The following is a 24,912-nucleotide window of genomic DNA, read 5'->3' as shown; positions in this document are numbered from 1 at the left end:
TGTAGAGTTTTTCGAGGAGGTTACCAAGAAAGTAGATGAAGGAAAGGCTGTGGATGTTGTCTACATGGACTTTAGTAAGGCTTTTGACAAGGTCCCACTTGGGTGGTTAGTTCAGAAGGTTCAGACACTAGGTATCCTTGGAGAGGTTGTAAACTGGATTCGAAATTGGCTGTGTGGGAGAAGACAGAGATGGTAGTGGATGATTGCTTCTCAGATTGGAGGCCTGTGACTAGTGGTGTGCCTCAGGGATCTGTGCTGGGATATTGTTGCTTGATGTCTATATCAATGATCTAGGTGATAACGTGGTAAATTGGATCAGCAAGTTTGCTGATGACACTAAGATGGACACTAAGATTGGAGACATTGTGGACAGCGAGGAAGGCTTTCAAAGCTTGCAGAGGGATCTGGACCAACTGGAAAAATGGGCCAGAAAATGACAGATGGAATTTAATGCAGACAAGTGTGAGGTGTTGCATTTTGGAAGGACAAATCAAGGTAGGACATACACAGTAAATGGTAGGGCACTGAGAAGTGTGGAGGAACAAAGGGATCTGGGAGTTCAGATACATAATTCCCTTAAAGTGGTGTCACAGGTAGACAGGGTTGCAAAGAAGGCTTTTGGCATCTTGGCATTCATAAATCCAAGTATTGCGTATAGGAGTTGGGATGTTATGGTGAGGTTGTATAAGACATTGGTGAGGCTAAATTTGGAGTACTGTGCGCAGTTCTGGTCACCTAACTATAGGAAGGATATCAGTAAGATTGAAAGAGTGCAGAGGAGATTTACTAGGATGTTGCAAGGTCTTCAGGAGTTGAGTTACAGGGAAAGATTGAGCAGGTTAGGGCTTTATTCCTTGGAGCATAGAAGAATGAGGGGGGATTTGATAGAGGTTTACAAAATTATGAGGATTATAGACAGTGTAAATGCGAGTAGGCTCTTTCCACTTAGATTAGGAGAGATAAATATGAGAGGATGTGGCTTTAGGGGGAAAGGTTTAGGGGGAACATTAGTGGGAACTTGTTCACTCAGAGAGTGGTGGGAGTGTGGAATGAGCTGCCATCTGACATGGTAATGTGGGCTCACTCTTAAGTTTTAAGAATAAATTGGATAGATACATGGATGGGAGAGGTCTGGAGGGTTTGACTGACTGGGTCTGACTGGGTGCACGTCAAAGGGACTAGCTGAATAAAGTTTTGGCACAGACTAGAAGGGCCGAATGGGCTGTTTTCTGTGCTATAGTGTTCTATGGTTCTATATGAGTTGCTTTGGGATTCAACATTAAAGTTATTTTGAAAATCATATGTACAAAGATTTTCAAATCAATTTGATTGAATGTTCATTTAATCAATGTTGGGTTGTCTACTAAAATGAAGTAAAAATAGTTGCTATTTAAGCTTTATATTCTTGTATCATACTTTATTATACCTTGAATGTTGTTGTTTTTGTTGCATGTGAAGAGGGTCAGCAACTTTAAGTTCCTCAGTGTTATCATTTCAGAGGACCTGTCCAGGGCCCAGCACATATGTGCAATTATGAAGTAAGGATGGCAGTGCCTCTTCTTCCTTAGGAGTTTGCAAAGATTTAGCAGGTCATTTAAAACATTGACAATTTCTATGGATGTGTAATGGAGTGTTTATTGACTGGCTACATCACAGCCTGGTATGGAAACACTGATGCTCTTGGACAGAAATCTTCCAAAGAGTAATGGATATAGCCCAATCCATCACAGATAAAACCCTCCCCACCATTGAGCACATCCACATGAAATGTTGTCATGAGAATGCAGTATCTATCATCAGGACCCTGCACCCAGGATATGCTCTCTTCTCATTGCTGCCATCAGGAAGAAGATGCAGGAGCCTCAGGACTCGCATTACCTTATTTAGGAATAGTTATTACCCCTCAACCATCAGACTCTTGAACTAAAGGAAATAATTTAATTCAGTTTCACTCACCCTATTATTGAAATGTTCCCACTACCTATGAACTCATTTTAAAGAACTCTTCATCTTATGTTCTTGATATTTATTGTTTATTATTTATTATTATTATTATTATTATTTTGTTTTTGTACAGTTTGTATCTTTTGCACACTGGTTGAATGACCAAGTTTGGTGTGGTCTTTCATAGATTCTATTATGGTTATTATTCTATTATGGATTTATTAAGTATGCCCGCAATAAAATGTATCTCAAGGTCGTATAGGGTGACATAAGATCATAAGACACAGAAGCAGAATTAAGCCATTTAGCCCATCAAGTCTGCTCCACCATTCCATCATGGCTGATCTTGGATCCCACTCAACCTCATACACCTGCCTTCTCGCCATATCTTTTGATGCCCTGAGCAATCAGGAAATGATCAACTTCCATTTTAAATATACCTAGGGCCTTGGCCTCTACTGCAATTTGTGGCAGAGCATTCACAGATTCACTACTCTCTGTCTAAAAAATATCCTTCTTACCTCTGTTCTAAAAGGTCATCTCTCAATTTTGAGATTGTGCCCTCTGGTTCAGGATACCCCCACCATAGGAAACATCCTCTCCACATCCAACTTGTCTAGTCCTTTCAACAATCTGTATGTTTTAATGAGATCTCCCCGCATTCTTCGAAATTCCAGTGAGTACAGGCCCAAAGCTGCCAAACACTCTTCATATGTTAATTCCTTCATTCCTGGAATCATCCTCGTGAACCTCCTCTGGACTCTCTCCCATGACAACACTTCCTCTCTGGGATATGGGGCCCAAAACAATTAACAATACTCCAAGTCTGGCCTGACTAGTGTCTTATAAAGCCTCAGCATTATCTCCTTGCTTTTATATTCTATTCCCCTTGAAATAAATGTCAACATTGCATTTGCCTTCTTTACCACAGACTCAACCTGTAAATTAACCTTCTGGGAGTCTTGCATGAGGACTCCTAAGTCCCTCTGCACCTCTGATGTCTGTATTTTCTCCCCATTTAGATAACAGTCTGTACTATTGTTCCTTTTACCAAAATGGATTATCATACATTTACCAACACTGTATTCCATCTGTGATTTTTTGCACGTTTTTCCAATTTGTCTAAGTCCTGCTGCAGTTGCATTATTTCTTCCACTCCATCTACCTTCACATCACACCACAAAGCCATCAATTCCATTATCTAAATCATTGACAAACAATGTGAAAGTAGTGGTCCCAATAATGATCCCTGAAGAACACCACTAGTCACTGGCAGCCAACCAGAAAAGGCCTCTTTTATTTCCACTCGCTGCCTCCTGCCGGTCAGCCATTCCTCCATCCATGCCAGTATCTTTCCTGTATCACCATAGGAATTTATCTTGTTAATCAGACTCATATGTGGCACCTTATCAAATGCCTTCTGAAAATCCAAGTAAAGGACATCCACTGCCTCTCCTTTGTTCATCCTGCTGGTTATTTCCTCAAAGAACACTAACAGGTTTGTCTGACAAGATTTCAGAAGCCATGCTGACTTTGATATATTTTATCATTAGTCTCCAAGTACCCTGAAACCTTATCCTTAATGATAGACTCCAACACTTTCCCAATCACTGAGGTTAGGCTAACTGGCCTATTTCCTTTCTTTGCCTTCCTCCCTTCTTAAAGAGTGGAGTGACATTTGCAATTTTCCAGTCCTCCGGGACCATGCCAGGATCAAGTGATTCTTGAAAGATCATGACCAATGCATCTGTTATCTCTCCAGCAGCCTCTCTCAGGACTCTGGGATGTTGTCCATCTGGTCCAGGTGACTTAAGACCTTTCACATTTTCCTTTGTAATTGCAATGGCACTCACTGCTGCTCCCTGATATTTATGGACTTCTGCCACACTGCTAGTGTCTTCCACAGTGAAGCCTGATGCAAAGTGCCCATTAAGTTCATCTGCCATTTCTTTGCCCCCCATTACTACCTCACTAACGTCATTTTCCAGTCATTTTCAACACTCACCTCCATTTTACTCTTTATATAACTGAAACTACTTTTAATATTCTGCTTTATATTATTGGCTAGTTTGTCCTTATATTTCATCTTTTCCCTTCTTATAGCTTTTTAGTTGCCTTTTGTTGGATTTTAAAACTTCCCAATCATCCAACTTCCCACTCAATTTTGCTACCTTATATGCCATTACCTTGGCTTTTATGCAGTCCTTAACTTCCTGTATCAGCTACAGTTGCCTACCCCGCCATTTGAGAACTTTTTCTTCTGTGACACATATCTATCCTGCACTTTGTGAACTATTCCCAGAAACTTCAGCCATCTTTGCTCTGCCTTCTTTCCTGCCAATATCCTCCTCCAATCCACTTGGGCAAGCTCCTCTCTCATGCCCCTGTAATTCCTTTTATTCCATTGCAATACTGATACGTGTGACTTATGCTTCTCCCTTTCAAATTTGCAGTATGAATTTGATCATATTATGATCACTGCCTCCTAAGGGTTCCATTATGTTAAGCTCCCAAATAGGTTCTGGTTTATTCCACAATACCCAATCTAAGATAGCCTTTCCCTGAGTAAACTCAAGCACAAGCTGCTCTAAAAAGCCATTTCATAGGCATTCAACAAATTCTCTCTCTTACATTTTGACACCAATCTGATTTTCCCATATTGAAGTCACCCATTGCAACTGTGATATTACCTTATTACATGTCTTTTCCAGCTCCCTTTGCATTCTCAATCTCACATTTTGGCTACTATTTGGAGGCCTATACTTAAGTCCCATAATGATGTTTTTTTACCCTTGCAGTTTCTTAACTCCACCCACAAAGTTTCAATATTCTCTGGCCCTGTGTTACCTCTTTCTAAAGATGTAATTCCATCTCTTACCAACACAGCCACACCACTGCCCATGCCTTCTTGCCTGTTCTTTCGATACATGTATGTATTTTGATGGAGAAGAGGGATGCTTATGTGAGGATGCTGTTCTTAGACTGCTGTTCAGCATTTAATACGTAATTCCTTCCAGGCGTGACAAGAAGCTCAGAGACCTCGGCCCTCATTCTGCCTTGTCTGGATCCTGGACTTCCTGTTAGATTGCCAGCAGGTGGTAAGAGTGGGCTCCCTCACCTCTGCCCCTCTGACCTTCAACACAGGTGCCCCTCTGGGTTGTATACTAAGCCCCCTCCTTTACTCTCTGTATACCCTTGACTGTGTCGCCACCCACAGCTCCAATCTGTTCTTTAAATTTGTTGACGACATCACACTGATTGGCCTAATCTCAGATAATAATGAAACAGTCTACAGTCTGTAGAGAGGAAGTCATCACCTTGACACAGTGTCGTCAAGAAAACAACCTCTCCCTCAATGTCACAAAAACAAAGGAGCTGGTTGTAGACTACAGGAGGAATGGAGACAGGCTAACCCCTATTGACATCAATGGATCTGGGGTTGCGAGGGTGGACAGCTTTAAGATTCTCGGCATGCACATCACCAAGGATATCACGTGGACTTTACATACTGGTTGTGTGATGAAAAAGTCCTCTTTCACCTCATACCATTGAGGAAGTTTGGTATGGGCCCCTAAAGAACTTTCTAAAGGGGCACAATTGAGAGCATCCTGATTGGCTGCATCACTGCCTGGTATGGGAACTGTACTTCCTTCAATCGCAGGACTCTGCAGAGAGTGGTGCAGACAGTCCAGTGCATCTGTACATGTGAACTTCCCACTATTCAGGACATTTACAAAGGCAGGTGGTAAAAGGCACCCAAAGGATCATTGGATACCTGAGTCACCCCAACCATAAACTGTTCCTGCTGCTACCTTCTGGGAAACAGTACTGCAGCATAAAAGCCAGGACCAACAGACTCTGGGACAGCTTCTTCCACCAGGCCATCAGACTGATTAATTCATGCTGAAGCAACTGTATTTCTATGTTATATTGACTATACTGTTTATTATAAGTTACTATAGTTGCACATTGTACATTTGAATGGAGATGTAACAACGATTTTTACTCCTCATGTATATGAAGGATGTAAGTAATAAAGTGAATTCAATTCAATTCAATACTTTGAGCTTTGAACTTGGAATTTGCACCCTGACCAACACACTGCAGCAAATTTCTAATACATGTAAATTTTGATGTTTTAAAATAAAGTTGATCATAATACCATAAGACATACAAGCAGAATCAGCTCATTGAGTCTGCTCCACCATTCAGACATGGCTGAATTTTTATTCCTCTCAACCCCATTCTTCTGCCTTCTCCCCATAGCTTTTAAAGTCCTTGAAGTTGATCACCTTCAGAAACAATTTTGAGTTAACCTGGATAACAAAAATGTAACCTACTTAAGCTCAAAATTGTTTCTGAAACAAAGCTAAAATAAAATGGTCAATGATGAAATGAAATAAAATTCTTAATACTTTAAAGAGGAAATGCAATTTCTTAAAACATACTTCCCTTTTTTGTAATTTATTTTTTATTGAAGTTCATCATCAAACAAACATTTCCATAAGATGTATTATCCATTCATACTCAAATATAATTATACCTCCTTCCTTCTCCCATTTTGTTTTAATGTATGAAGTCAAATGTGTTTTAAGATTTGATAAACCCTTATACATGCTTGAAATGATTCTGCTATCGTTATCTGAATTATATGCTTTTCTAAGTAGCACTATCAAACATGTACTTGCCTTGATTACATTTTAACCCTCCTATTAGCATACTGTCACATCTGTAAATACTGATAGAAGTCTTGTTTTTCTAATGTGTTTCTCTTTAAGCATTTCAAAACTGAACAGTGTTCCTTCTTTCATTATATTACAAAGAACTGTTATTCCTCTAGCTGTCCAGTCCTTAAATCTAGCATCCAGTTTATTCGGCGTAAAATCCAAGTCATATGAACACCATTTAAGAATTGCAATATCTCCCTCTAGTTTATATTCTTTTATAATAGTTTTTCATATTTTAAGAGTCCATTTCACGCATGGGTTATCAATAGTATTTATGTAACTTTGTAGTTTGTTATCAACCAAAATTGCCTGTATGGGGATGGAAAGTACTCTCTCTTCAATGTTTTTCCATTGAGTGTCATATGACAGGTTGCACCAGCATATCACAGCTCTCAACTGTGCTGCAAAATAATGATCTCTAAGAGAAGGTAGGCCCCATCCCCCCTTTTCCTTGGCTAATTGCAAAGTTTTAAGACAAACTCTAGGCCTTTTACCTTGCCATATATATCTTGATAACATTTTGTTCCATTCATTGAATTGACTTTGGTTAATCTCTATTGGTAGGGTCTGAAAGAGATATAATAGTCTGGGCAGTATATTCATTTTATTGGATTCAATCCTTGAACTGAGACAAAAAAAAAGAATTAGGTTCCATCTTGTTATATCTTCCTTAATTATATATATATATATATATATATATATATATATATATATATATATATATATATATATATATATAGGTGAATAATTGCATTCTAATAATTTTGCCAAATCTTTTGGCATAATGATGCCCAAATATTTGAAAGACTCTGTTTGCCATGCCCAGGGATATCTACTTTCAATTTCTCTTGGTGGGCTATAGTTATATGAAAGTAATTAGGTTTTAGCTATGTTGATCTTGTATTCTGATAATTGACCATATTGTTCAAAGGATTGCATCAATTTAGGTAGAGTATGTTGGTTGCCCTAGATAGATCAAAATGTCATCCAAGTAACAGGCCAATTTATGCTCTGTCCCTTTAATAGTAATTCCCCTGATATCTTCATTTTGTCTGATCTATTGAGCTAATGGTTCCAGATATAATGCGAAAAGTTATGCACATATGACCATGCACAGCCCTGTCTCATGCCCCTTTCTTGGGTAAGACAATTTGATAAATATCCATTGATTTTACTCCTAGAAGTAGGATTGTCATATAGTGCCTGTATACTTTTAATAAATTTGTCACGTAACCAAATCTATGTAAAACTATGTAAAGGAAATTCCAATTAACCAAATCAAATGCCTCTTCAGCGTCCACGCTTATCATCATTGCTTCAATTTTATTTTTTTGTATATGATCCATAATGTGAAGCGTCCTTTGTATATTGTCGTGTTTGGCGTTGTTGTATAAAACCTGTCTGATCATTATGCATCAGTATGGGTAGGAACTCTTCTAATCGTTTGGCCATGATGGAGGTAAATAATCTATAATCCACGTTAAGAGCAGACATTGGTCTAAATGATCCACATTCCATTTTATCCTTGCCTTCTTTCGGTATAGCTGAGATTATCGCATCCTTCCAGCTGGGTGGCATTTGCACCTTTTTTAGAGCCCAGTTCAGTGTGGGGAGTAAAACAGGAATTAACTCATTTTTAAATTCTTTATACCACTCTGCCGTATATCCATCTGATCCTGGTGACTTGCTTAATTTAAGTCTACTAATTACAGTTTTTAGTTCAGCTTCAGTTATGTCAGCAGTCATTGTTCCACTTTGTTCTTCGCTTAAAGTGGGTAACTCTAGAGAATTCAGGAAGGTGTCAATTTGAGTTATGCTTCCCCCTGGAACTTCGGAATATAGAGTTTTGTAAAACACTTCAAAAGCTTCTTGAATTTCATTTACGTAAACCTGAGGAAATCTGCAGATGCTGGAAATTCAAGCAACATACACAAAATGCTGGTGGAACGCAGCAGGCCAGGCAGCATCTATTGGAAGAAGCACTGTCGACGTTTTGGGCCGAGACCCTTCATCAGGACTAACTGAAAGAAAAGATAGTAAGAGTTCCACCAGCATTTTGTGTGAGTTTCATTTAGCTTTTTTAAAATCATTTTTGTTCTTGGATTCCTAATTCTATGAATTGTATTTTCTGCTATCCTTTTTTCAGTTTCCACGCCAGTATTTTCATAGATTTAGATCCACTTTCATAGTGTCTCTGCTTCAGAAACATCTAATTTTTCCTGATTTCTTGTGTAACCAAACTATTAATTTCATTCCTAATTTTTAAAATTTCCTCTAATGTAACCAGTGCCAAACTCAATTTGTGTTTTTTTAGTTCCTTTAGCTTATTTTGTAATTCCTCTAATGCTTTATTCCTTATTTTTTTCTTATATGAAGATATCACTATAATTTTCCCTCTTAAGACAGCCTTCAGAGTATCCCATGAAATGGGAAGTGAAACCTCTCCATTATCATTGAATTCTAAGTAAGGACCAATTTCTTTTTTAATTTGTTCCTTAAAATAGGGATCATTGAGTCGGCTTGAATTTAGTTTCTAAATAGTATTCTTTGGTTGTAGGTCAAAATCAACAGATAAATATATAGGTGCATGGTCACTTACATCTATTGTCCCAATTCCACAGGTGTTTATTTTGTCTTTATCTTTTCCAAATGTTATGAAATAGTCTATTCTTGTATATACAGAATGGGGGGCAGGATAATGAGTGTAATCCCTTCTGTCAGGGAAAAGGTCCCTCCATGTGTCAATTAGACCAACATCCTCAAAAAGTGTATTAACTTTCTTATGTAAAGACTTTGTTTGATAGGTTTTTCTATTGGAAGGGTCTAAGTTTGGTTGTAATTGTAAATTTAAGTCTCCCCCACATGTCAGGAGACCTTCTGTTTCCATTACCATAATATTAGTAATTTTCTGGAAGAAACTAATATTACTTCCTGGGGGTGCATATGTATTCAATAGAGTAACTGAGTTTCCGTCTATATTCCCCCTTAACAGAATATATCTGCCCTCTTTATCTGCCATTTCGAATACTTTTTCAAAATTTGGCTTGCTTGAGATGAGAATAGCAACTCCTCTCCTATGTCCTGATTTACATGAGGAGAAAAACAAATTAGTGAAGCCCATTCTCTTTAGTTTTCCATGCTCATTATCACTTAAGTGATTTTCCTGTAAATATACTACATGGGCTTGTTCTTTCTTCATTTTTGATAGAACTTTACTGTGTTTGATTGGATTTAACAGCCCATTGACATTAAAAGAAATGAATTTTACTTTGTCCTTAGCCATGTGTATTTATCTGTCAGTATCTCATTGAAATTAGTAGAATAAAACTTAATTGATCTACTCCCTGAATAAATAAAAACCAAAAAATGCGAACAAAAAGAAAGGTAACAAAGGTGTGATTCCATGGCTGAGGTCTCTAGTAGATGACCCTGGGTTGAGCTGGAGGAAACGTCTAGCCATGGGGGGTAGCCTCTCCTACCTCTGAGTTGAGGGTCCCCACTGCAGTACCCAGAAAAGTAAGTGAAGAAATCTATGTCCATTACTTAGAAAAGATTTCCCTGTGTATTCCTCCCATGTATATATTCTCAATTAAGTAGGGAAAAAGGAGTGAATGAATGAATAAAAAATAAAATAATTGAGTAATATAAAATCCATGTTGTAATATGTATTTCTTGAGATAAGTGTAGCACCGTCTATTTTTGCTTCTATTTAGTTTATCAACACTTTTGAAATTAGTCAGACCATATTGCTCTTCTGAAGGTGAGGGCTGTCTTCTGAAAACTCACAGTCTCTTCCTGATATTCTCCTCTGGCCCACTTCCTTTCTCGATTCTCTCACTATTTCCTAAGCAGAACAGGATAGCTGCTCAGCCAGGCTTTCCCTCCCTCGGTTTGATCTCGCTGACAGGCAAACCTCTGGCCTTCATGTCTGTAGTCACCTCTTCCACTGTCTGATACAGCCACGTCCCATCTTCAAAAAACACTCGCAGTTTAGCAGGATACAGAGTCTGGAAGTTAATCTTTCTTTGCTTTAATACTCACTTCAGAATATTCTTTACCTTTTTGCAGGATCACTGGGGGGTAATCTTGATCATCATATATTAATTTCCCATTTAAAAATACCTCCTTCTTTCCCCAGGTCTTGCGCAGAATCTGTGCTTTGGTTTTGTACTGAAGGAATCTAATCACTATTGATCATGGCTTATCTTCCCTATCTCCAGAAGGCCTCGGGATGAGTGCACAGTGTGCTCTCTCAGTGTTAAGTGCCATGGTCGGGGGAAGCTCCAGTGGTCCCATAGCAGTTTTTCTACAAATTTGGCCATAGACAACCCCTCCACTCCTTCGGGAACATTATATGTCCTGATATTCTTTTGTCGTGACCTTCCTTCTTGGTCGAATAATTTATTTTCTTGTTGATTTAACACTTTTATCATCTTACTTAGCATCCGTTCCACATTTTGAATGCGATCTTCCACCTCTTCAATTCGTGTCTCTGCCACCGCTATTTTTTGATTAACGTTGGTGAGCTCTGACTCAGTATCATTTTGTTGCTGTTTTATGTCTTTTTGGAATTCCCATATCTCTTTCAGAATTTTTATTAAATTTGCTGCTTTGTCTGAACGAGGCCCGGCGTCAGCCTCGCCACCACATGCACGTGTAGGAGAGCCGCTCATTGCTCCTCTCCTCATCCACAGGCTCCGCAGTGATGCTTTTTTTTGTCTCCATTCCTTTTCCCCATTTTCCCCCCTTACCAGTTCAGATGTTTTCAAGAAATCTTGTATTTGGAGGAATAATGGGGCAAAATAAACATTTTTCCGGAGGAGTTATTACTTTAGGCTGCCATTCTGGACGATGATGTCACTGGAACCTTAAAACATATTTTCAACATTCCTGAACTCACTTTGACAATAATATCATTACAGAATTGACTCCATGAGTTTAAAGAAAAGACTGAATTATAATATTTAGTAACGTAATACACTCTTAACATTATATTTTTTCAGCAAGCTTGGAATGTATTTTTTAAACAATAGAAAATACTTCGAGAAAGACGTCATGGGCATATGGATAGACAGTGGCCCAATGTATGTTTCCAACAATTTCTCGATTTACTTTAGTCCAGAAAGTTTTTAACTTCTTCAAGGTTTTTTCCAAATTTGTTTTGAAAATTAAAGAAAAGCTTCTTTGATTTTCGATCAAATTAACACCAGCTAACAATATTAAAGAAATTAATATTTTGCTATTTTTCACTTATTCATTCATGATGTGGATTGTACCTGAACTAAGGAGACAGTTAAGTCAACTATACTGCTATTCATAGAAGCCCATATGAGTTAGATGGGGTGTAAGTAGCTATGCTTTGAAGCCTCTATATGCTAGACGGGGTATAAATTAGCAGATTTCCTTTCTCTATGGTACTGGTCAATCAAATGAGTTTTTTAAAACAATTTGACAGTAATGTGGTTACAATGACAAGTTTGTTTAACATTCCAGGTATGTTTAATTACTAGAAGTTCCGAAGCTGAGTTTATTTATTTATTTATTTAGTGATACAGCGCTGAACAGGACAGGTCCTTCCAGCTCAGTGAGGGGCACTGCCCAGCAAACACTTATTTAACACTAATCCAAACACAGGACAATTTACAATGACCAATTAACCCACTAACTAATTCGTCTTTGGACTGTAGGAAGAAACCAGATCACCCGGAGGAAACCCATGCAGTCACGGGGAGAACGTACAAGCGTTGGAGTTGTTCTCAGAACTCCAGCTGTAATAGCAGAGCGCTAACCCCTACATTACTGTGGCACCCTGAGTGATAGAACTCAGATTTCTGTCCCTCACAGGCTGCAAGAACAGCAACTTAATCACCATTCTATCAAACCACTATGTCGTAAATCGCATTTTGTTATATCTTTAAAATCACTAGTCAGTAATCAAATACTGGAATTCTGGCTAATGTTCCTCTCTGAAGCCCAAGTAGCAAATACTTGGGCATCAGAGAGCAATAATTAACAGAGCAGAGACTGATCATTGCCTTTAGTTCAACCCTCTGAGCTATAATATTCAATGCTTTAGACACTTGGGAAGGTTATTGTCTTCTGAGTTGTCTGAAAATTAGTTATTTTAGAGTTCTTTAGATGTCAGGCTACTTTTACTGAGTCAAAGTTCAAAGTAAATTTATTATCTAAGTACGTATATATTACCATACTCTGCCCTAGGAATCATTTTTCTTGTTGGCATTCACAGTAGAACAGAGAAGTACAATAGAATCAGTGAAAAACTATGCACAGAGAATGACAAACAACCAATGTGCAAATAATAAATATGAGAATCTGAGAACCTGATTTGTAAAGTTATTTTTAAAGTGAATCTGTAGGCTGTGGAGTCAGTTCGGTGTTGAGGTGAGTGAAGTTATCCACACTGGTTCAGGAGCCTGATGGTTGTGGGGTAATAACTGTTCCTGAACCAAAGCTCCTCCACTGCCTGCCTAATGGTTCTAGCAAGAAGAGAGCAAGATCCAGATGGTGTGGGGTGGGGCGTGCAGGGTGGTGCTTGATGTCTTGTGGCAAACTCCTTGGAAATGTGCTTAAATAATTCAAAAACCCTAAAGATATTACTAATTGACATTTTGACAGATTTATACCTATTTGAACATTAAGAACATGTTAAGAATTTCATTTGCTTATTTATCAGCCTTTTAGTATTACCTTAATTGAATAAAATATTTTGCAATTTTGACAAAATTAAGTTGATTTAGTTTGGGTTCTCATTGTAATAGTATAAGTTAAAGAACAACTGGCATCAGCCTTTCATTTAAGCCAAGCTGCACACTCAGTTTTAGTTTTGAGTCACACCCTTCACCAGTTGGATTTTAGCTCAGAGGAAGCTGAGCACCAGTGCTGGTTTGTATCCAGACAGCGCTCAAGAAGGTTTGGAAAATTGTATTTGATCTCATGACATAAAAATTTTAACTGTAAAAGAATTACACACAGATGAGGAATAGCATGTGCAATAATTTATGTTTAATGTTTGTTGTAAAATCTATGTCCATATATCGACGACTAAAAATCAAAGCAAAGTTTTGAAACTGAGGTTTGAAAATTAAAATGCGTTAAAAACACCTGTCACATCTGTACAGGTATCAGCTAGAGATATTTTCCTGCTAAATTATGAGCCATATAAACAATAATTTATTTGTGTGGGAAGTTTTAACAATACAATCCATTGAAGTTGAAGTCCTATTGGCCAGAGTGATTTTTCTTACAGTTTATATGTCCAGTTGGAAACTAAGTTGGACCTATGGGTAACTGACGTGCATATCGGTCCAATCCAGAGAGAAGAAAGGATGCCAAAACTCATGGAGACCTGACATTGTTGCGCTATCAGCCTGGTGCCCTGGTACAATTGGCCATACTGATTCAGGCACAAATGCTTTCAGTGAAGTTTGAGATCGAGTAGTGGGAATCCCAGGATGATTATCAGATTATTTTTGTGGTAGATTTGAAATGTAACTACGCATGCTCCTGTTTGGATATACACTCAGTGGCCACTTTATTAAGTACCTCCTATACACCTCATTAATGCAAATATCTAATCAGCCAATCATGTGGCAGCAACTCAATGCATAAAAGCATGCAGACATGATCAAGAGGTTCAGTTGTTGTTCAGACCAAACATCAGAATGGGTAAGAAATGTGATCTAAGTAACTTTGATCCAGAGTGTTTGTTGGTGCCAGACAGGGTGTTTGAGTATCACAGAAATTGCTCATCGTCTGGGATTTTCATGCACAATAGTCTCTAGAGTTTACAGAGGATAATGCAAAAAACAAAACACATCCAGTGATTGGCAGTTCTGTGGGTGAAAACACCTTGTTAATGAGAGAGGTCAGAGGAGAATGGCCAGATTGGTTCAGACTGACAGGAAAGTGACAGTAACTCAAGTAGCCATGCACTACAACAGAGGTGTGCAAATGAGCACCTCTGAATGCACAACACATTGAAACTTGAAGTGCAAACACGAGGAAATCTGCAGATGCTGGAAATTCAAACAATAACAACACACAAAATGCTGGTAGAACACAGCAGGCTAGGCAGCATCTATAGGGAGAAGCGCTGTCGGCGTTTCGGGCCGAGACCCTTCGTCAGGACTAGCCGACAGCGCTTCTCCCTATAGATGCTGCCTGGCCTGCTGTGTTCTACCAGCATTTTGTGTGTGTTGAAGCTTGAAGTGCATATGTTACAGCTGCAGAAGACACACAGCTGCACTTCAGTACCTAATAAAGAGGCCAGTCAGTGTGTGTCTCTGTGTATGAAAACATTATGAAAATAACATAGTTTTGCAACATATTCATTTCAGATTTGATCCTTACAGGCTGGAGTTCAGAGTCCTGTCATCGGCTGGTCCGGGATCGATTCCAAAGATTGAAACTCGAAGGTGGATTGGGAATCAGGAAGTTGAAGCCAAATGACCAAAGACTGCAGTCCTGGGGCAGGAGGACTGTCCCTGTGTAGGAGGGATGGAGGTAGGGAAGGGGTTGGAGGACTGTCCATGTGTGTATGGGTGGGAGGGAGGAAAGAGATTGGAGGACTGCCCATGTGTGTGTGGGTGAGGTGGAGGAAAGAGGTCGGAGGATTGTTCATGTGTATCAGTGGGAAGTAGAGTGTAAACGGTTTGGTGTACTGTCCGGGTGTATGGTTGGGTCGGAGGGAGGAAAGGGGATGCAGGACTATCCATGTGTGTAGCTGAGAGGGAGGAAGGAGTGCGGTTGGATGAGTGTCTGTGTGTTTTAGTGACTGGGAGGGAGGAAAGGGGTTGGGGGACTGTCAGTGTGTAGGTGGGTGTGGGGGAGGAAAGGGGTTGGGGGGACTGTCAGTGTGTAGGTGGGTGTGGGGGAGGAATGGGGTTGGGGGACTGTCAGTGTGTGTAGGTGGGTGTGGGGGAGGAAAGGGGTTGGGGGACTGTCAGTGTGTGTAGGTGAGTGTGGGGGAGGAAAGGGGTTGGGGGGACTGTCTGTGTGTAGGTGGGTGTGGGAGAGGAAAGGGGTTGGGGGACTGTCAGTGTGTGTACATGGGTGTGGGGGACCATCTGTGTGTAGGTGGGTGTGGGGGAGGAAAGGGGTTGGGGGACTGTCAGTGTGTGTAGTGAGTGTGGGGGAGGAAAGGGGTTGGGGGGACTGTCAGTGTGTGTAGGTGAGTGTGGGGGAGGAAAGGGGTTGGGGGACTGTCAGTGTGTGTAGGTGAGTGTGGGGGAGGAAAGGGGTTGGGGGGACTGTCTGTGTGTAGGTGGGTGTGGGGGAGGAAAGGGGTTGGGGGACTGTCAGTGTGTGTACATGGGTGTGGGGGACCATCTGTGTGTAGGTGGGTGTGGGGGAGGAAAGGGGTTGGGGGACTGTCAGTGTGTGTACGTGGGTGTGGGGGACCATCTGTGTGTAGGTGGGTGTGGGGGAGGAAAGGGGTTGGGGGACTGTCAGTGTGTGTACGTGGGTGTGGGGGACCATCTGTGTGTAGGTGGGTGTGGGGGAGGAAAGGGGTTGGGGGACTGTCAGTGTGTGTACGTGGGTGTGGGGGACCATCTGTGTGTAGGTGGGTGTGGGGGAGGAAAGGGGTTGGGGGGACTGTCAGTGTGTAGGTGGGTGTGGGGGAGGAAAGGGGTTGGGGGACTGTCAGTGTGTGTAGGTGAGTGTGGGGGAGGAAAGGGGTTGGGGGGACTGTCTGTGTGTGTAGGTGGGTGTGGGGGAGGAAAGGGGTTGGGGGACTGTCAGTGTGTAGGTGGGTGTGGGGGAGGAAAGGGGTTGGGGGACTGTCAGTGTGTGTAGGTGGGTGTGGGGGAGGAAAGGGGTTGGGGGACTGTCTGTGTGTGTAGGTGGGTGTGGGGGAGGAAAGGGGTTGGGGGACTGTCAGTGTGTGTAGGTGAGTGTGGGGGAGGAAAGGGGTTGGGGGGACTGTCTGTGTGTAGGTGGGTGTGGGGGAGGAAAGGGGTTGGGGGACTGTCAGTGTGTGTACGTGGGTGTGGGGGACCATCTGTGTGTAGGTGGGTGTGGGGGAGGAAAGGGGTTGGGGGACTGTCAGTGTGTGTACATGGGTGTGGGGGACCATCTGTGTGTAGGTGGGTGTGGGGGAGGAAAGGGGTTGGGGGGACTGTCTGTGTGTAGGTGGGTGTGGGGGAGGAAAGGGGTTGGGGGACTGTCCGTGTGCGTAGGTGGGCATGATGGAGGAAAGGGGTTGGGGGACTGTCCGTGTGCGTAGGTGGGTGTGGGGGAGGAAAGGGGTTGGGGGACTGTCAGTGTGTAGGTGAGTGTGGGGGAGGAAAGGGGTTGGGGGACTGTCTGTGTGTAGGTGGGTGTGGGGGAGGAAAGGGGTTGGGGGACTGTCAGTGTGTGTAGGTGGGTGTGGGGGAGGAAAGGGGTTGGGGGACTGTCTGTGTGTGTAGGTGGGTGTGGGGGAGGAAGGGTTGGGGGACTGTCCGTGTGCGTAGGTGGGTGTGGGGGAGGAAAGGGGTTGGGGGACTGTCAGTGTGTGTAGGTGAGTGTGGGGGAGGAAAGGGGTTGGGGGGACTGTCTGTGTGTAGGTGGGTGTGGGGGAGGAAAGGGGTTGGGGGACTGTCCGTGTGTGTACATGGGTGTGGGGGACCATCTGTGTGTAGGTGGGTGTGGGGGAGGAAAGGGGTTGGGGGGACTGTCTGTGTGTAGGTGGGTGTGGGGGAGGAAAGGGGTTGGGGGACTGTCAGTGTGTGTAGGTGAGTGTGGGGGAGGAAAGGGGTTGGGGGGACTGTCTGTGTGTAGGTGGGTGTGGGGGAGGAAAGGGGTTGGGGGACTGTCCGTGTGTGTACATGGGTGTGGGGGACCATCTGTGTGTAGGTGGGTGTGGGGGAGGAAAGGGGTTGGGGGACTGTCCGTGTGTGTACATGGGTGTGGGGGACCATCTGTGTGTAGGTGGGTGTGAGGGAGGAAAGGGGTTGGGGGACTGTCCGTGTGCGTAGGTGGGTGTGGGGGAGGAAAGGGGTTGGGGGACTGTCAGTGTGTAGGTGAGTGTGGGGGAGGAAAGGGGTTGGGGGGACTGTCCGTGTGCGTAGGTGGGTGTGGGGGAGGAAAGGGGTTGGGGGACTGTCAGTGTGTAGGTGAGTGTGGGGGAGGAAAGGGGTTGGGGGGACTGTCTGTGTGTAGGTGGGTGTGGGGGAGGAAAGGGGTTGGGGGACTGTCCGTGTGCGTAGGTGGGTGTGGGGGAGGAAAGGGGTTGGGGGACTGTCAGTGTGTAAGTGAGTGTGGGGGAGGAAAGGGGTTGGGGGGACTGTCTGTGTGTAGGTGGGTGTGGGGGAGGAAAGGGGTTGGGGGACTGTCCGTGTGCGTAGGTGGGTGTGGGGGAGGAAAGGGGTTGGGGGACTGTCTGTGTGTGTAGGTGAGTGTGGGGGAGGAAAGGGGTTGGGGGGACTGTCTGTGTGTGTAGGTGAGTGTGGGGGAGGAAAGGGGTTGGGGGGACTGTCTGTGTGTGTAGGTGGGTGTGGGGGAGGAAAGGGGTTGGGGGGACTGTCTGTGTGTGTAGGTGGGTGTGGGGGAGGAAAGGGGTTGGGGGACTGTCTGTGTGTGTAGGTGGGTGTGGGGGAGGAAAGGGGTTGGGGGATTGTCAGTGTGTGTACGTACGTGGGTGTGGGGGAGGAAAGGGGTTGGGGGACTGTCCCTGTGTACGTGGGTGTGGGGGAGGAAAGGGGCTGGGGGACCGTCTGTGTGTAGGTGGGTGTGGGGGAGGAAAGGGGTTGGGGGATTGTCAGTGTGTGTACGTACGTGGGTGTGGGGGAGGAAAGGGGTTGGGGGACTGTCCCTGTGTACGTGGGTGTGGGGGAGGAAAGGGGCTGGGGGACCGTCTGTGTGTAGGTGGGTGTGGGGGAGGAAAGGGGTTGGGGGGACTGTCCATGTGTGTAGGTGGAAAGGGGTTTGTTTTGCAGGTTTTTGATTTGCTGTTTGTTGATTTCCATCATTCTGCCTCACTGAGCATCATGGGCCTGCGATGTTGGATTTGTAATGGGTTTCTGGGGTGGTGGTAGAGGCATATTCAGATTTGTTTATTTTCATTGAAATATACAGCGAAGTACGTTGTTTGTGTTAACATCAAGCACAGTCAAGTATGTGCTGGGGGCAGCCCACAAGTGTAGGCACACATTCTGGCCTTACTAATAGAATTGGAATTAACCTGCTACCCCTGAAATTGTGCTTAGTGTGTGGAGCCTCGGACTTGGTGCTGGCTATAGGCAGACAGATGCTGTTGTCATTTCTACTGTTAATTTTGGCCTGACTAATTGATGGATGCAAGCAGTCTAGCAGCAAGGCTATATTTTTGTTTTTGTTTTGTGAGATTTTATTTGAATTCTACTTGGGATCTGCCATCAAAAATTGCAGTGATTGATATTCTTCCTGATATGTTTTGGATAGCCTTAACTAACCCAGAGCAAAATACTAAGTTGGTGTAAGAAATCCCCAAGAGAAATATTAGGATTCATACTCATCATATCTGTGAGAAAACATCATCCTCTTTATGTGCTCTATTGTATGACATGGGCGATCATTGTCTTCGATCTGTCTTTAATCTGTTTACTGAACGAGTGATCGTTGCCTTGGGGAAGTCCCCTTTCAAGCTGTGACTCTATCCATGACCATGATTGTTTTTGACAAATTTTTACTAAGTTGTATTGAGGTTCAAAGTAAATTTATTATCAAAGTACATACAGTATATATCACCATATACTATCTTGAAATTCATTTTCTTACAGAAAAATAAAGAATTACAATAGAATTTATGAAAAACTATAAATAAAAAAGATTGACAAACAACCAATGTGCAAATGAGGACAAATCATGCAATTAATAAATAAAAAATAACATAAATAAGTAATACTGAAAAAGATAATCAAATAATACTAATATTTTAGGAGCATTTGTAAATCCTCATTGAGCGTTTAAGTGCAAATCATATGCTCAACAATTCAGGAACAGCTTCTTCCTCTCTGCATCAGAGTTCTGAATGGACATTGAACCCAAGAACAATACCTCACTATTTTTTTCTCTTTTTTGCGCTATTTATTTTAACACACACACACAAGATCTACCCAAGAAAGACAGCAGAAGGAGCCTGCACTTGAACATGAGGTGCTGGGTAGATCTTGATTAAAGGCACTGGGGTATCTGCACATTTCGGGCCAAATGTTCTTTGGTGGTAGTTTATTTATTATTTTCATACATAAGGAATTATATATAATTAAAAGAATAAAAACCTAATGACAGTTGAGGTTAAATATGTATAAATAAATAAACAGCATTAAAAAACAATGGTTTAAAGTGTTCACAGTGCAGTGCTGTGGCGGGAATAATAGATGGGGGGTGAGGAGGCTAAATAGTTTGGTTGATTAAATTAAGATTGTGTGAAGTTTTTGTTTAAATAGACCTATAGTGTTTTCCAAAAGGAAGCTTTTGGAAAAGGCAGTTATTTTGTAAAGCCTCCCAAACTTCAACCTCTATGACCTAACAGGGCAAGGGCATCTTCAGATGATGTGTACTTTGTTGGAACCAGTTCTGATTAGATACTTCTTCTGCTTTAAATAACATTCTCCTCATGGAAAAGAAACATTACAGAAACACCCAAATAAAATATGAGGTCTTTGATGATGATCTGTAAAGTTTACTTCAAATGATCTTAATCAGTACCAGAAGCATGATTTTTCTTCTGATTCAGTTATATCAGAATGCAAAACATATGTTGAATTTGTTTTTCTGATTACAGAATTACTTCATCTCATCCAGTTAGTCTTTCTCTGAAAATGGAACATGCTTTAATCAAAATTCATTCTCACTTTCAGTTGTTGAACCTGTAATAAAACAAACCACTCTGTCTCCCCTCTTACCTCTTTTCACCTGCCTATCACCTCCCCTTGGACTCTGCTCTTTTGCATTCTCTCATTGTCCACTCTCCTTTCCTCTGATTCCTCTTTCTTCAGTCCTTTTCCACTTATCACCTCCCTACTTCTTACTTTATCTCCCCATTCCCAACAACACCCATCTGGTGTCACCAATCACCTGCCAGCTTGTACACCTTCCCCTCCTCCACCTTCTTATTCTGGCTTCTTCCCCCTTCCTTCCAGTTCTGATGAAGGGCTTTAGCCCAAAATGTCAACAGTTTATTCCTTTCCATTGATGCTACTTGACCTGATGATTTCCTCCAGCATTGTGTGTATATTACTCTGAATTTTCAGCATCTGCAGGATTTCTCACATTTATGATTTTCAGGTAGAAGTTTGTTGCTTTTGAGACCCAGCAGTTTTAGCCTGCACAGTTCAAAACTGGTTTTGCCAATACAAAAAAAAAGTCAGGCTTTTGGGGAGTTGTAGGTAAAAGTTTGCTGCCTTCGGGAAGGAGGTTCAGGAGTCTCCGCTCCTGCACTATGAGGTTCAGCAACAGTTATTACACCTCAACCATCAGGCCCCTGAACCAGAGGAGATAACTTTACTCAATTTCACTTGCCCCACTGTTGAACTGTTCCCACAACCTATGGACTTACTTTCAAAGACTCCACAATTCATGTTCTCAGCATTTATTTATTTATTTGCACAGTTTGTCTTTTGCACATTGCTTGTTTGTCTGTCTTTGTATGTAGTTTTTCATTGATTCGATTGCATTTCTTTGTTCCAATGTGAATGCCTGAAAGAAAATGAATCTTAGGGTTGTATATTGTGACATATATGTACTTTGATAATAAACTTACTATAGATTTTGAAATTCATTTTGTTCTATGTTAATGAGAAAATTTCAAATGTCATCCACCCCACCCCACTCTCTCCATACTCACACCATCTTGTTGATTTTTTTTAAAGGCACCTTTTTTCAAGGTTCCTTAAGGCTGTTATAGCCAAAGGTAGTGAGGATAGGCTCCTACTGCCTATTAACTGATTCAATGACGTGCATCTCAAGTAGTCTCTGACAACCAAGTCCAGTTCCTAGCCTTCACACGTGGTTCAGCTGCTAGGCCCAGTGAACCATTTCTACCGACATGAGAACGATCAAAGGCATGTAACTGGTGCCTTAAAACCAGCCACTTTGGGTAGATGGGATTCGTCACAAATTGTTGGCAGCTCAACTCAGAGAAGGAAAACTCTGATCTCTAACCTCCATTACTTTGCGGCTATACCCTCTCTTGAGGGAGGAGTAAACCCTGAGGAGAAATCCAAAGCTGCAGTCCCTATGGCAATCCTATGTTGAATTCAATGCTGACTGCGACTGTATCGGTTCCTGACGTTCCTTTGGATTCATCAGCTGCATGGAGAAATGGAGTTTGCTGGATGGGCAACAGCTTGCTCTCCATATGGTAATACCCTGGCTTACGTATTATGTCGATAGCTTGGACATAATGTCCATTGTCGACCCCGACCAATGAAGAGCCTGATGATCTTTCTTCAAAATAAAGCATTAAGCAAATCTGTTTGCAAATTTATTGTGTATTCAAGAAAGTCACAAGAAAACTCACCATTGCAGATGAAAGTGATGAAAATATCCTCTGCACACATTCCTCCATGCCTCAGTCTTTAGTTAAATAATACTTTAGCGAACTTCTAATGCCCTACAACTAGCTTATATCAAAGATTGGTGCAAGTCCTATAAGAATTAATTGGTAGATTGTAGAATAATTCTTAATTGGAATCTACTGGTACCCTTAAAATTAAATGCAACAATAACTACAGTGAAGGCATGCATATTATACAGTATACTTCTAAAATTTTTGAAACCTTGTGTTAATTATACATATGTTCACCACCTATGTTCTGTCCATGCATTTGGAATTCAGCTTCCGGCAGTAGCAGATGGTATTGAAGAAACGACAGTGGCAGAAGGCACAGGGATTGCAACATGGTGGAGAAGGTGGAAGGCACACTCCCCAGAGCTGCACACAGTGCCCATTGTACCGTCTTAGTTTCTTGATCTTAGGACCCACTGGAATTCTATTGTCCTGCATTGAGGAAATGAAAAAAAAAATGCTGAGAAGATTATGGTCCAATCACTTTAGTAAATGTTATTTAGAAAAGGCCATCATTTCATTATTGATATGTACTCTCTTCCTAACTAACCATCACCTTTCAACTTCTGAAACTGGGTGAATAACTTCAATTGCCTCAACACTGAGCTGATTCTACAACATACAGCCTCACTATCGAGGACTCTACAACTTCTAGGTATTAATTGTTAATCAATCAATTAATTAATTAATTAATTTTAACAGATTGAACATCTCTTATGCAAAATGGCTGGAAGTGTTTTGGATTTCAGACTTTAGAATATTTGCATCTATATAATGAAATAGCTTGGGGATGGGACCCAATTCTAAACACAAAATCCATTCATATTACATATACAGTACTGTGCAAAGGTCTCAGGCATGTAATATATAACTAGGGTGCCTAAGACTTTTGCACAGTACTGTATTTGCCAACATGAAGCAGAGAGCAAGTTTGTAAATCTAGCGGGAGCAAAGGATGTTGGGAATGGCAAGGATGGAGTGCCATGGGAGGGGTGCAGGAGAGGTACAGGAGGGGTGTGGGAGGGGCGCAGGAGAGGTGGCAGAGAAGGAGTGCCAGGGGCAGGGAGTGCCAGAGATGTAGACGCATCCAGCTTTGAGACACCAGGCAATGTCATTTAGTTCCAAACAGTTGGTTTATTGACCATTACAGAATGTCTGTGTGGTGCTTCACGCTCCTTCTCCTTTTCCCAAGCTTGATTCCCTTCTCCCTACCTCCTTCCCATTCTCAGTCCACAATAGACACCCATATAAGAATCAGGTTTTTCATCACCAACATGTCATGAAATTTGTTTTTTTTTTTGTTGAGGTAGCAGTGCAGTGTAATACATAAAATTACTACTAGCTATATACAGTGCCTATAAAAAGTTTTCATCCCCTTGGAAGTTTTCATATTTTATTGTTTGCAAATATTGAATCACAGTGGATTTAATTTGGCTTTTTTGACGCTGATCAATAGAAAAGACTCTTGTGTCAAAGTGAAAACAAATTTCTACAAATTGGTCTAGATTTATTTTGATTATTAAACACAAAATAATTGATGGCATAATTACTCACAACCTTCAGTATTCAGTAGATGCACCTTTGGCAGCAATTACAGCCTTGAGTCTGTGTGGATTGGTCTCTATCAGCTTTGCATATCTGGACTCTACAATTTTTTCTCATTCTTCTTTACGAAACTGCTCAAGCTCTGTCAGATTGCATGGGAATTGTGAGTAGACAGTCTTTTTCAAGTCCAGCCACAAATTCTCAATTGAATTGAGGTCTGGGCTCTGACTTGTCCTCTCCAGGACATTAACTTGGGTGTTTTCCAGCTGAATGGCTTATGTAACTTTGGCTTTATGCTTGGGGTCATCGTCTTGCTGGAAAACAATTCTTCTCTCAAGTCACAGTTCTCTTGCAGACTGCATCAGGTTTTCCTCCAGGACTTCCTTGTATTTTGCTGCATTAATTATATCCTCTACATTCACAAGCCTTCCAGGGCCTGCTGCAATGAAGCATCTCCACAGACTGATGCAGCCACCACCATGCTTCACCAGTGATGGTGTATTTTTGATGATGTGTAGTGTCTGACTTATGCTAAACATAGCGTTCAGTCTGATGGTGTTACAAGGACATGGCGGTGGAACAAACCCAAGTGCTGAACATGGGTGCGGAGGCCGAGTAGGGAGGCATTATGGTCGTAGCAAGCACAGAATTGGTGCCAAGGGAGTCTTTACTCAGAGTCTTGGTTTTAGTGGAGAATTCAGGAACGATGCTAGACTTAGAACTGATAGTCCTAAGAACCATGGAACGAGATTGCTCGTACATGAGTCAACCAACGAACTGGCAACTCCTTGTTGTGGTCACAGGATTTTTATACTGTATTTGCTGATGGAAAGTAGGTGTTTGTAGTTAGTGGAACCTGTGAATGATTGGGAACTAAATGAGGTGATTGAGGCCCAATTCCTGAGGAGAATAGCCAGGTGGGCGATTGCCAGAAGGGACCGTGACAGATGGTCAGAAAAGCTTAATTTTGGTTTCATCAGACCATAAAACCTTCTTCCAACTGACTTCAGAGTTCCCCACATTCCTTCTGGCAATCTCTAGCTCAGCTTTCATTTGAGGTTTTTTTTCAACAGTGGCTTTTCTTTTTCTCTCTCCCATAAAACTGTGACTAGTGAAGCACCCAGGCGACTTTTGTTATATATA

General features: G+C 41.8%; 1 protein-coding gene and 1 long non-coding RNA gene across 2 annotated transcripts in view; one reads left to right on the top strand and one right to left on the bottom strand.

Annotated features, from left to right (window-relative positions):
• Window positions 1-24,912, top strand: part of LOC140736252 (uncharacterized) — a 50,432-nt gene that overhangs the window by 15,800 nt on the left and 9,720 nt on the right. Inside the window, exon 3 of the long non-coding RNA XR_012100912.1 lies at window positions 15,044-15,194. This is a non-coding gene — a long non-coding RNA (uncharacterized lncRNA). The remainder of the gene's footprint in view (window positions 1-15,043; window positions 15,195-24,912) is intronic.
• The window catches only part of asip1 (agouti signaling protein 1), a 49,736-nt gene continuing 46,951 nt past the window's right edge, over window positions 22,128-24,912 (bottom strand). Inside the window, exon 4 of the mRNA XM_073062182.1 lies at window positions 22,128-22,656. Within this exon, the coding sequence (XP_072918283.1) occupies window positions 22,465-22,656 (192 nt within the window). The 3' untranslated portion in view covers window positions 22,128-22,464. The remainder of the gene's footprint in view (window positions 22,657-24,912) is intronic.

This window comes from Hemitrygon akajei, chromosome 11 (assembly GCF_048418815.1).
Source record: "Hemitrygon akajei chromosome 11, sHemAka1.3, whole genome shotgun sequence".
Classification (NCBI taxonomy): domain Eukaryota; kingdom Metazoa; phylum Chordata; class Chondrichthyes; order Myliobatiformes; family Dasyatidae; genus Hemitrygon; species Hemitrygon akajei.
Note: the sequence above shows the minus strand (reverse complement) of the source record. Positions and strands in the feature narration are given on the sequence as shown.